This window comes from Anopheles ziemanni, chromosome 3, assembly GCF_943734765.1.
Source record: "Anopheles ziemanni chromosome 3, idAnoZiCoDA_A2_x.2, whole genome shotgun sequence".
Lineage (NCBI taxonomy): Eukaryota > Metazoa > Arthropoda > Insecta > Diptera > Culicidae > Anopheles > Anopheles ziemanni.
Genome location: NC_080706.1, coordinates 7,376,009 through 7,389,034, shown reverse-complemented (window position 1 = coordinate 7,389,034; position 13,026 = coordinate 7,376,009). Strand labels below are relative to the sequence as shown.

The 13,026-nt window shown below is 47.8% G+C and overlaps 1 protein-coding gene across 1 annotated transcript in view; it reads left to right on the top strand.

Annotated features, from left to right (window-relative positions):
- Positions 1-13,026, top strand: part of LOC131289635 (uncharacterized) — a 46,012-nt gene that overhangs the window by 10,147 nt on the left and 22,839 nt on the right. Inside the window, exon 5 of the mRNA XM_058318932.1 lies at positions 2,141-2,279. Within this exon, the coding sequence (XP_058174915.1) occupies positions 2,141-2,279 (139 nt within the window). The remainder of the gene's footprint in view (positions 1-2,140; positions 2,280-13,026) is intronic.

The following is a 13,026-nucleotide window of genomic DNA, read 5'->3' as shown; positions in this document are numbered from 1 at the left end:
TCTAAAACGGTAAAAAGCCTTAAATTTTCCCTCCTTCTTTTTAGTCTACCTTATCGACTGAACGGCACTGTTCAATCAGTTAATATTACAAGTGAATAAATAGTCAAATAATCTAAAACGTATTGAAAAGTGCAGACAAAACAAATAGAAAGTTGAAATCGCATACATTTATTAAGCAATTATTACAATAATTGCGTAATTCCCGCTTTTTGACTACTGGATTTCAGAAACGAAAAAAGAAAAAATGAATTCTTTTATGTTTTTTGAGTCTATCATGCCATCAATCAATTTTATGTTCACCTTCTTATTCTCAATTCGCATATTGGATGTAGGTGATACAATAGAACGGGGTTTTTACCGAGCTAAAATCTTTTTGCCAAAAATGTAGATACATGGAATTAACATTCTCAGCCACTTTCCACAACTGGGCCTTTGAACCTAAAATAGCCTGAAGTAATGAATTTGAAATAGATGTTCAGATTTTACTAGACAACACTCGTGCTCCGAGGTAAAATTGTATTCTTTGGGCACTTGCCGTTGTTGATGGCACACGGACTGTAGAAGCTGGAGCACGTACCACTTTCCACATTCAGTGAAGTCACGTTGCCTGAACTATTGTATTGTATGCTTTTTAACATTCTTTATGAAGATTTACACTTTGTATCATATTACTGTAAAATTGAAATATAGTTATTAATACGCTAGTTCTAGCTCAGTTCAGGGGAGTACTAGCCTGTTATTTTCTGTCCAATAGAAGATATCTTCGGTAATGGCAAATGTTCGAGTGTTAGTAAGGTTGCTGACGATCGTGCGATTTTTTTTTGGTTTGGCTATCGATACTCTCTTTCTTGAATATTTCTTCATCGATATAGCAGAGTTCTCCAGTAGCAAAATAAGCCTTCATATCGCTGATCTTTATGATATCCGCTTTGTGATCGGTTTCAGAATTATCTTCGGTGTTCTTCTTTGCCTCATGTTCGCATGATTTTAGACAATAAATTGGCATGCTTTACCAGTTTAGAATTCTCTGGTCTCTGGTCAACCTTCTCAATCGTTGGTAGCAATAAAATCAGACTGGGAAACCGGTTACAGAATTTAGAGAAATATTTAGGCGTGAACATTTGAATACTTGGTTGTTTGTGCGGTTTTGGCTCAGCTAGCGAACCGTCTAGAAGGGAGTTATGTTGAGATCGATGGCCTGCTTCGCATTCCTGCTGCCCATAAAGTGATGTGAAAAATAAAACGGAAACCGAACCAAGCCGGCCACGCCAATGGGCCAAAAAAGATTGACAACAGCAAGCGAAGTTTTTGGGAATAATGCCGTCCGAATGCTACGAACGTTTCGTTTTTCGTAACGCACCGATATGGTTCTGTGCAAAAAATTTGTCATCGGCTTCGCTGAAGTGCAACCGGGCCTCAGCCGATGCGTTGATTTCACTGTACCGATGGTTCACAGAACGCGCTCGAAACATTCGGAACGACGATGACGATGCACCAAAAAATGGCTGTCAATTGAAGCAACGATGACAAGCACGCGAATCGAAAGTATGCGAATGGCAGCCTGGGCCCGGCAGGTTTCATAATTTTCCGTAGCTTCGTTGCCCCGTTTTTACTTCCGTTCCTTTTCCACCATTTTTTTTTTCCTGAAAGGTTGTGGTCGGTTCGAGGGAAATACGGTGCGGACGCCACCATTCACGACGTCAGTTACCGCTAGTGACGTTGGCGTGCAATCATGGCCGTTCTTAAGTAGGACGGAGCACGGGGGAAAAAAACGAACCCCTGATTTCAATTTTAGGATAAAACTGTTTACCAAACTGTCTCTCACTGTCACCGCGTTTTAGCAAAAGTAACAACCATTAGGACCTCCGTTCGAGCGCAGTTCTCGAGTGAGTGACAGTTTTGCGTTAACTTTGACTCACGGTTCACCTCAGGTGCGCGAAAAAGATCCGCTTTTGCAGTTCATCGTTCAGTTTTCAACGTGCAGTGGCCATTTTTATTCCCCCGATCTGAATGTTGAAGTAGTTCTGCAGCCTGAACAAGAATGTTCCTCCCCAACAATTGTACAAATGAACATTGTTTTAACTCTCGGCGTTTGTTTTATCAACTTTCATTTCATGGCCACATTCCGTTCGCAATGCAGGTGGAATGCATCGCGCATATCTTCGACCTGTACAGCCGGTCGGTGGTGGCATTCGCGGACGAAAACTACCCCCAGGTGCGGGTGCTCTCGAACAGCGACAATGGCGTACACTTTTCCTTCATGAGCGACAAAGACGATGGTGAGTAAATGATGTTCCGCACTGCATAAACCCGTACCTAGTGGAAGCTCATGGGATTCAAATGTTGCTCGAAAAGTTACATTATCCATGTTTCATGTTTTTAACATTTTGTTTAAAAATTTAAAGTAATCCGAAACGATAGATTCCTGCCTCAAGTAATAAATGGAAGAAGTAAATTCCTCGATCAGACGTTACCGATCCTAGATTAATTTTGTCCATAATATTAGCTACAGGAACGATGTTCTTTACAATTTTAATCCATTTACTTTCGTTTCTGCTTTTCTTCCCCCAGCGCCATCCTCGGCATCCGGTCGCCTTGCCCCAACGACCCGAGCAGATTTCCTTGGCAAGACGTCTTATTTCATTAGCCTAATTGGGACGTGGCTGTCGAGGTTGTTCCACAGTTGGTCCACGCCCAACAGTTTAGCACTGATAGCGGATACCGGGCAACCGGGCCACAAACTTCCCGAGCCTTCGCACGGCAGCGATCGTGACCCCGACACCGCGTTTGGTTGCATCCTTCTAGACACCTTCCTGACAGGACTCGGCTGCTTCGCCACACACTGGATCGCGCGCACGCTGGCGGGCGGATCGTAAGGGGGCCGGCGTGCCGGAAACGCTACACAAATGCCAAACGCTGCTGGTAATGGGCACGGGTCACGAGTTCCGTCTGTGCTTGACTTTTTCTATGAAAAAGAGGTCCAGCGCTGAAAAGTCGCCGCAGGTGGCCGGACCCGTCGGAATGTCCGCAAGCGAGCCAGAAGCAGGCTCTGATGACTACCCCACCCGCGTGACGGCTCCATGACAGACAAGTGGACAGATGAGTGAGACATATTAAAGGCAATCAGAGTCAAAAGGTAAACCGGAGAAGCTGTGGTGTGCGAAGAATGAGCTTTAATTAAAAGAAAAAGCTTCCAACCCTATCGTTTGTTACCTCAACGTTATCAATACTCTCTGTTAAGGTGTAGGATGAATTCGTTATTTGAGCCAATCCGTTATGTTATGTTTTGAAGAGTGAATGCTCCACCCAACCACCAAGCCGGATAAAATGATAAACATGTGGTAAACGGAAATTATTCAAAACATCACGAGTACAATATTTTGTAAGATGCTTCAAATTTGCCAAGTACAGAGGATGGAACACTGGGCGTATAGACTTTCACCTCTCTAAACTTAACGGTTGGTTGTAAAGCGGACGCGAGAAGAACGTGGTCGAATGTGAACGGGAAGTGTTTGTAAAGTATTACGCTAGAATTTAACCTAGGTCAATGGAGTACAAGTGACGGTGGATCCGTGTCAGCAAACGTGTAAAAGTGTGCTAACGCGACAGTTTTAAGTTTAAATCATATAAGAAGATGAATAAGGTAAAATATAAGAAACATAACGTGAAAATACATAAAACAGAAAGAAAAGAACACAGACAAAAAATGCGTTCCCGAGGGACAAAGTCAGACAAAGTGGGAGTGAGAAAGTGTAAAACATTCCAATAGATCTACCTATACACGTGTAAATTCGTATGGTAAAGGACACATACATACACCCACACACACACCCAAAAGATACCTGCGATCTTACACGAAGCGAACAACGACAAATAAAAGACATGAACCAACAACCAAGAATGACATTGGATATTTTTATAAGAATTGAATATTTTTGAAAGAACTAAAAGCGTGGTAAAAGTATACTGTTCAGGGTTTCGTTAACAAAACAACATATGAAACGAAAGAACGAGAGTTAAAAAAAACATCTTCTACGTACATCTCTGGTCCGTCCTATGGCTGGGACGTCGTAGCCAGCGTAGAATGTAACATACACCAGAAACCAATCCGAGTGGTCTTTAGTGGCTAATCTTCGCCGGCCGGTTGGAATACGTTCCCTTTTTCAACACCACAGCGTGGGACATTCGCTTTCGGGAGCATTTGAGAAAGTCGTACGCTTCGCAAAAAGCCAGCAAACCATACATACGTTACTAGAAAAGAACAAAACGCTGGCGCAGAAAAAAGGAACAACGGAAACGATTCCGATGACAGCAAATGGACATCCGGCAATATCGAAATCAATGAAATTCCTACCCATTCTCCGGAACCGTGACACCGGAATCCCACCGATTTCTGCCCGGGCGTACCGTTGTATGTGTCATCCCGGTGCCGGTGCCAGTCATCACCGTCGCTGTCGTAAGGATTGAGTGTGTTCTTGGCCCTTTGGGGGAGGCGAGCAACTCCTTGCGCTTCGATTGCGTTCCATGCGTCGATTGCTGCCGAGACAAACGTGGGCGATATCGTGTGTGTATGTGTCGCTATCGTCCATAGCCGGAGGCATTTCGGGGGAAAACCGAATGAAATCATCCATCCCGTATCGAGAGGGAAGAAGTTAAACAAGAAATAAATTTCACGGAGCAGCAACCATACGAGAGGGGGTTTGCTTCGCAATGCTCTCCAAATAGTAGATACATAGGCATCGATTTGGCGCAAAATTTATGTGGCCTCTAGGCGCTGTTTCTTTTCCCTCTTTTTATGGTGGTTACTTTTGGCAGCGAGATTGGTTTCGCTGGAAGGGGTTGATGTACATTTTTTTTCTCTGGCTTTTCCTTTCTTCCCTCGCATTTTTGTGATCGTAAAGTTGTTTTTTCTTCTCTACTCCGATTTGTGGTTCGCGGGTTGGAAGCCGCCAAAATCCGACCGGCTTATCCGATAAGTCCTTTGTCTTCACATTTGCTGGGATCAAAGTAGACAGACTGTCAAAGGGGTTTTTTTTTATTCGACACGTCGCTTATCGTCGCGTTATTTTGCTACGTCAAACATGACGTGCATGAACGCCTTCCGGTGTTTGTTTACTCTTGTTCAGTTTTTAATTAACGTTTTTTTGTCGTTCTAATTGTGTCCCATCGGAAATTTATTCTATTAGCGAATGCAAATGTGTCCGCGTGCAATCGCTTGACGCACTTGTCCGTGTGATGTATGCGATTGGTTATTTAAAAAAAACATGCTGCAAAAAGTAGTAAAATAGACAAACACGGTTGCACAATGGCGAACACAAGTAATCGGTTTTTGTCGCCACGGAAAGGAGTGGTTCCATTAAAAGCTCCATTTCGTTAATGCGTCCTCCAACGGTTGATCCGAGTGGCATAAGCTCTGCTGTAACACGTAAAGGACTTCCCGGCCCGGCGAGCCCCTGCCGTGCCCCAGCACGACCAACGCGCCTCGGGGATCATGTTTAATTCAGCTCATTGTTTCCCTCCGTTACTGTCTTTTAAACTGTCCTCCGCTGTCGGCGTCCTGATGTGGACGTGTGAAAACATTTCAACCAATCGTGTCGCCCAGCGGGGTCGCCTGTCCGCCAAAAACTCGGACCGGGACACTCACCATGACTTTTAACTTTCGTGGAAAGTCTTTCCCTCGGTCGGCACCCCTCCCCTTTCCATCGCATCCGGCGAAAAAGTATCATCCAACTCCGGGACGGCAACTTTCTAAATCAAATTTACGGGTGACACTTTCTGAAAGAAACCCAACGCCTCTTGCCCGGGTTCTTGGTTTCCGTCGTGCCGAGCCCCGATGATGACCCTCGTCGAGTTGGATGTATGTGTGTGTGTGTGTGTGGTTGTGGCATTTCGGCAGCTCAAACCGGTGGCCGATTTTGCCGACTTTCCCCGGGCTGCTGAACACTCATCCGGGACAATGTTCGGCGAACTGGCGAGCTAGAAAGGATGGAATAGTAAGTAGTTCGGAAGTTCGGAATGTATGCAAAGCTCAGTCGGGTGTAACGGGTGCGGGTGGTCCGGCCTCCCCTCCCATCGGTCCCTTCCGCCGTCGCCCGATCGTTGTGCCCGAGCGAGAGATAAATTTCCAATTCAGAGCAGGTTGATACTAATCCTCACAATTGGTTTCCATTCGAAACGCTCCCGCTTCCACGACGACGACGGCCTGTGACTCAGGGGTTAGCTTTCTGTCTTTTTTTCTTTCCTGCCGATCGTTCTTAGGGGGTTTTCCTGGGCGTTCGCAAGATGCCACCGTGGAAGGTGCTCCCGGGGCGGGACCAACCACGCACCGAAATTCCAATATCGCCGCTCGCATTGAAAGACAAAAAGAAAGTCACCTCACTCCCGGTGTCGGTTTTCGGCCGACGCTGGGATTGATCGAGGTTCTCGGAAAAGCCTAGTGAAGCGTGTGGTATGCCTCCGCCGGCGGGCTCCGGTTTCGGGCGTAAGCTGATGAACGACTTGCCGATGACCCCACTCGAGTATCCGGTCGGGTCCTTTTTTCCCCCGATTCAAACCTTCTTCCGCCGTCTTCGCGCGCCCAAGGGTTGCCAGCTGAACCTGTTGGTCGGGCGAACATATTGAGCGTGCGAAGGCAACTTACCGCCGGGGGGTTTCCTTTTGCTTTTCGGCTCGCTTGGTGGCGACTGGTTGCCAGCGATAAGGGGCCGAACCACGCCCGTGAGTAGTTCATTTCCGTGCGCGTGTAATCAAACGCCGTCCCTTCGCCGACGGGCGGGGGACATTATTCAAACGCTGCTCGAGGGTCGTGTACCCATAAGCCAGCATCGTCGCAGCGCCTCGTGGTGAGTGGAAGAATGCACTCGAAGGAGCCGCTGGGTTGCAACTGCAACATGTACACACGTACGACGACGACGACGACGACGAGGACGACGACAAGGACGATGATGATGACGATGTTTTCAGCACTATCGGCATGCCAGGCTTGCGGTCGAGGCGCATCTGGAGCTGCTCATCGGTCTGACATAAACACCTTGTGCTCGTGATTAATTGTGGTCTAGTCGGTCACACACACACACACTTCGAGCGTACGTTGTGCTGCGTACTTCCTGCCTTCAGCTGCTGGCTCTGACACTGTGGCTTCGCATTTTCATCACCTTCCAGCTCGCTTCCCAACCCATCCCGGGGGAGGTCGTTTGTTGCAGTATCTGCAAAAACAAAAAATAGATTTACTTTTATGCTGAAGCTCATTTGTGCTGTAGGAAGCCTGAGCGGGTGCCGGGGTGTAAAAACCTACAGGAGGAAAAACCCGTACACTCCCTCTCGCTCAACAGTTTTCCAATCAACCCCATCGCAGGGACCGAGAGAAAAGAGACTTCCGGAGGGGGAAGGGGCCCAAAGGTAGGTGAGGAAACCATTTACCAGTAAATGGTCTTTCTTTGGAGGGGTTTCTGCCTCCCCCACCCCGGGAAGCCCCCCTGCACTCGACGACTGCGAGCTCAGTTGCGGAGCCAAACGAACGACAACGGCCAAACAGACGTGAAAAAAACCCCAGCTGGCCTAGCTTTTCCTAGGCTTCATTCGGCAGCTCGCTCCCAAAAAAGCCATGGCATGCTACTCCCATTAGGAGTAGATTGCAAAAATCGATCCTGCGGGTGCCTGCCAGCCTCGACGAACAACTCGTCGTCCAGGATTGATAGCCTTTTTTTGCGCCACACAAAAGACACACCGCACCGCTCGCTCGGAACGAGGAGGAGGATGGAGGATGTATCGAAGGATGGTCCATTTCCGGCGCGCGCGCGCGCCCCCGCCAAACTTCGCCCCCCTCCCTTGCGCTCACAAATGATCCAAAATTGTGCGTATTATCGTGCTCGATTAGTGTGCTTCTCGGCAGCAAACCCTGCTGCGGGAAGCCCATTATCAAGCGGTTACATCACCGACCGCTCTAGCTTTTCGGGTGAAAGGCGAAGCCAAGATTAATTCGCTCATGGTGCAGGATGTGTTTTGTGTCGGCCGCGGCTGGGGCGGCGGTGGCGCCCGAAAGGGGGACTCTTTGTCTTTTCTACCAAGTTGCCTCGTCGGGGTTGGGCCGCGTGGGTTCTTTCACACTCAATTCCTCCACTTCCGACGCGTGTGGGGCGGGGAAGGGGGAAAGTCCCGGGAAATCCCGATCCCATCTTCTGGAGCCCTGGATTAGTCTGATTGGAAATTAATCAGAACGTACTGGACCATTAATTCTGGCGCCCCTCGAGCCGGCTTGTTAGCGTTGCCCTCGGCCATCCATCATTGGCGTGCGCTACCTGCGAAACGCCCTTCCCCACAAATGGAAAGTAATGTTCATTTATTAAGTAAGTTCTGCTTTATTGGCCCCCCTCCCCGTTGGCGCGTATTTTGTATTTCGCCATCTTGCTTCCTGTTTCACCTCGCACACTTTCTCCTATTTTCCAAACTGAAAGGTGAAGTTCATCACCGACACCCCACCGTTTCCGTTTTCGGAAGGTCTGGTGCGTCTTTGGCAGTTTTCCGCTCGGTTGCAAACACTGCTCTTGGCACTCGAAGTCGTCGTCATCGCCGTTAGGGGCACCTACAAACCCTTGCTGGCCCATAAATCCTAATGCTTAGGTGAGCAGTAATTTAATTTGGCTCGTTTTTTATTTCATCAACCACCGCGTGCTTTCCTCTCCGTTTTTCCTGTGCGGTGTATGTGTGTGTGTGAGCGAATGGAATAGGTACCTGGCCACATCGATGACATGGAAACATCCCCCCCAGGTATCCTTCCGTTGGTTGCGGTGCGGACAGCAGCAATTCCTCTGCGGTGCGTCACGAGACAAAGGTTCCCCATCAACGGACATCGGATGAACTGGTTAATTTCCACAACACTTTTTGCTCACAGTAATCGTTGCGTTTCGTTTCTTTGCTCCCTTTTTTTTTTTGTTATTTAATTTAACTCCGTCCTGCAAGCCCTTTTCGGGCAGGCTCAAGTGCCTAATATTAATTTAATGCTGCGCTGCGTTACGCTTCGCTTGGGTTTAATTCCGGAGAGGGCTACTCCATTTTCGACACCCACCCGGCATGTTGTTGATGGATGGGCTCGTGAGCATTTCGGAACCCGGGCGCCGTTTTTCTTTACCCTCCTGGTCAACGCTTCCAGAAGTCCATCCCATTTTACTCTGCAAACATGGGTTTCTTTGTTCCACGGGATTATCTCCACTTGGTTTAGAGTTGTGCTGCAGCAGCAGGAAAAAGCAAAACGACAAACGACAATGGGGAAAAAGTTTACGGTGCCCCGATAAAGTGAAACGTATGAAGCACACACTAATAAACAATTATTATCCAACACTTTACTGCCCCGCAGAGCCGCCATCTTGCTTGCGCCAGCGTTGCTTAAACTAAAGGACGTTACGGTAAGTGATTTCGTCTCCGGACCGACATCGGTCGACTGTTTTCTTTTTAGCTTTCTTTCCGGAACTTTTCCGATCGTTAAGCCGTTAAGGGACACAAAGGCCGGATTCAGTGTGTTTCTGTTCGTTTCGTCCGTACCAAACAAACACATAAGAAGCACAAATGGGGGAAAAAAAAAACACCCCAGCTTACCCTTGGTGCAAACATCCTCCGTCTCATCAGCCAGTGTGTGTGTGTGTGCGTTGGTGCAAATTTTCCGGACCATTCAATCGTATCTATCGTAAGAAAATAGAAGTCGCTTGGAACCAGTGGAACGGGAACGGGAAAAGAGAGTGTAAATCTTCGGAAAAAACGGTTTGGAAACATGGGTTTTAATCGCATTTGATCCCGTGTTACTAGCCCGTCCTCGTACCGAGGCGAAACGGCTGATGCAGTGTTTGTCGTAGCGAAGACATCCAAACTATGGACACCTTGGGCGCAAGAAGCAACAGCTCGTCGGGCGGCGCCTGCTGAGGCGTGCTAAAATATGTGTGCGATGGAAAACTATCCTACAAAACGTACCGTGGACGAGAAAGCTAGAGGGGAGGAAGAGAGGGACGTCATCGCACGCGGGGACATTATTTTCCGTCCGTAAGCAAGCAAAACACACGACATACGGCTCCAAGAAAACGCCCTCGGGCCACGGACGTCGGTGGGAAAATGATTCACCAGGTAAAAGTGGAACGAAAGCTCGCATATGGGAAAAAGTTTTCCTCCACCCAATCTTCCCGGTGAGCGGCTTGCGAAGAGGGGGAGGAGGATGTTTTTCCATTTTCCCATTCTAAAAGCAGCCTTTCCTCCTGTTCTCTACCTCCCTTTCCTCCTCCTCCGCCATTTGCTTATAGTCACAATTGTAAAAACAACACGCGGCAGGACGCGGCAAACTTCGTTAAGATTGGATAAAGAAGTGTTTTTGTGGCTCATTCCGAAAGTGGAGTCTTGGGAGTTGAACTTTAACTTCGCACTCCGCCCCCCCTTCCCCTCTCTCCATGGCCCCGTCGGCTCACCGTGTGCTGTCGCCGGTGGGGAAATAAAAATGTAATTCCCCGTAAAACTTTTCCCTCTGCAGGGAACCATCGCGCCATCGCGAGAGTACATTCCGTTTATCTGTAACATTATGGTAACGGGTTTTTCTTTATTTTTTTTTGTTTTATTCTAACGCGTGCCCGCGTCGAACAACTTTCGGGAAGTTATTTAGTCAGTGTACTTTAGTTGTTTTTTTTTTACATACGGCTTTTTTGGAGTTTTGCAGAAGAGTGCCAAAAGTACAGTTTATTAATAGCAGCTTGGGACAGTGGAATGACTGAACAAGGGATTTCACTTCCCGGCGCATTCGTTTTTCCGCCAGTGACTACGCTAAGAGTTATTGAGATGAGCTCTGCAACGAGCTTGCGGAATTATAATAACTATAATTGCGAGCTTAATATGAGAATATGTTTATTTATCGCAAGAGTGCAGTAGCTCGTAAAGGAACGTGGCGAACCATATTTATCCAGCCCGGCGATGGTTTGCGCTAAAGCATATCTGTTTCCTGGGAATTACTCATATCAAACGTGTCTTCTTTCTACAATCCTCATCAGGACCCAAGCAAGCTTTTCTTCACACATACCAGAGTTTCCCCAGGCCGGTTCATTCAAAGGGCGACCAGTTGCATCGCCGTTTCAGTTTGCCATCAAGATTATTATTTGCCTAGCACATAATAACCTCCAAGAGTGCAAACGGTGCCATGCCGTCCGTATCAATTCCACCGAGTGCCGGCCCCCATCTCGGTCGACGAAGCAACACCGTCGGGGTGTTTCAACCGGGAACGGTGCTTTAACCGGCGCGAGGAAAATCGTTTTATGTTTATGGCATCCCTAAACCCGTGCTGCTGCAGAGTTAAATCTGGCCAGCGGTTTCAGGGACCGTTCTGTGGTGTTGCATTTTATTCCGAGACATTAAACTCCGCAGCAGCAAAGTTATTTGATTTGGGCGATAGGGTTTGCGAGCGAGAAAGCCGCAGTCGGGGAATTATTTGAAAACAAGCTCACTAGAGATTGCTTGCAAGGGAAAAGTATGTTCAACTGTTAATCAATCGAATCGCAAGCTTCCCGTTCCGGCTTCCTTCCGAAGGGTTCCCCAAGGCGGGGAAAAGCAAAAAGGGAGAAAAGTATAAGTGTACACTGTCACAAGTTATCGAAGTTTTTCCTGCCCACTTTAGCCGGCGCATTCGGTTCGAGAAAAGGGACGGCCCTCCCCCCGGAAGGGCTTGGGAAAGTTTTTCGAATTATCGGCAATTATCACTCAATTTGTGCTCGGTGTGCCGAAATTATGAAAACCCCAAAAAGTCTTTCGAAAATCCTCGCTCTTCTTTGGGGAGCGGTGTCGGCTGACCGAAGAGTGAAGGCGTGACTGAATGTTAGCGTTCCTAATTAAAAACTTTCCACTGCTGCCACCTACTTTAGGGACTCCTGCTGGCCGAGCGAGCGCGTTCGGGCTGTTCATTGTGTGCCGGTTGGAAATGGAGCCGTAATTGGGGTCTCTCAGTGGAGCAACTGGAGACTTCTTCTCCCGTTGGGGGACCGGCAGGGGAACGTTCATACGGAAAAGCTTTGTACGGAAAAGCCAGCACAGGGACCTGACGAAGCACTTTACCCATCGCTGCAAATGACTCGAGATTATCTGCCACTGTTTTGCGGTGGAATTGTTCTGCATGGCCGAGATAAAGTTTCCCCGTCGGCGGAAGTGATGCGATACATAATGATTCCTTGGAGAAACTTTCTTGCTAACGATTGGAATCTCGGTGCCGGAAGAAACAATCGATTTTCCCCATTATGAATGTTATGTTCCGCAGATATGTTAAACAATTGAATAGTTAGTATTTAGCTGATTAACACCTCCACCTCTTCGGCACTTTCAAGTTTCATTGAAATTATTTTGTGGTGGAAATGCCTTCGACTGTTTCGTGGAGTTAATCTTCGGCGAGGCACTTGGATAAGCGGATCACCAAACGAAAGATATTATCTTCATCCGCGCTTTTCTTCCAATCCAATCCATCTTCCCCTGTTGGGAGGGGCTAAGATTTGTTGAGGCCCAGGCCGAGATTTGTACCGGATTATGTTCACATCGAAATAGGAGCTCTCGGCTGCAAACTGGTTCTGAACATGGATGGATTGATTCAACGTTAAACCGTCTCCTCATCTTCGGGATCGTCAACTGGTTTTCCTGGTGAAAAGGATTCGAAAATTGCTACGTTGAATTATAAATCAAAGTATTACCTTACAAATGGTTAGACAAATCGACAGATAAAAATCAAGAGGCACGCCTATGAAAAGCGAACGAGCAGTGGTGCGCATTGGGGGAGGGAAATCTGAAGGCCTGAGGCCTCGTTGGGGCGCACAGGTTCCGGGAGAAGAAATAATCGAATTTCGGGAACACTCGGGGCGTCCACTTCAAGTGAATCATTCAATTTCCCGCCGGCCCTAGAGCGAAGAATGGGGTTTTAAGAAGTGCCAGTGGGAGACTACGTTCATTGATTTTCGCTCGCCGCACCGGGAAAACAAACCCCCGGGGGCCGGGAATCGGTGGGACAACTTTTCCGTCCCAACA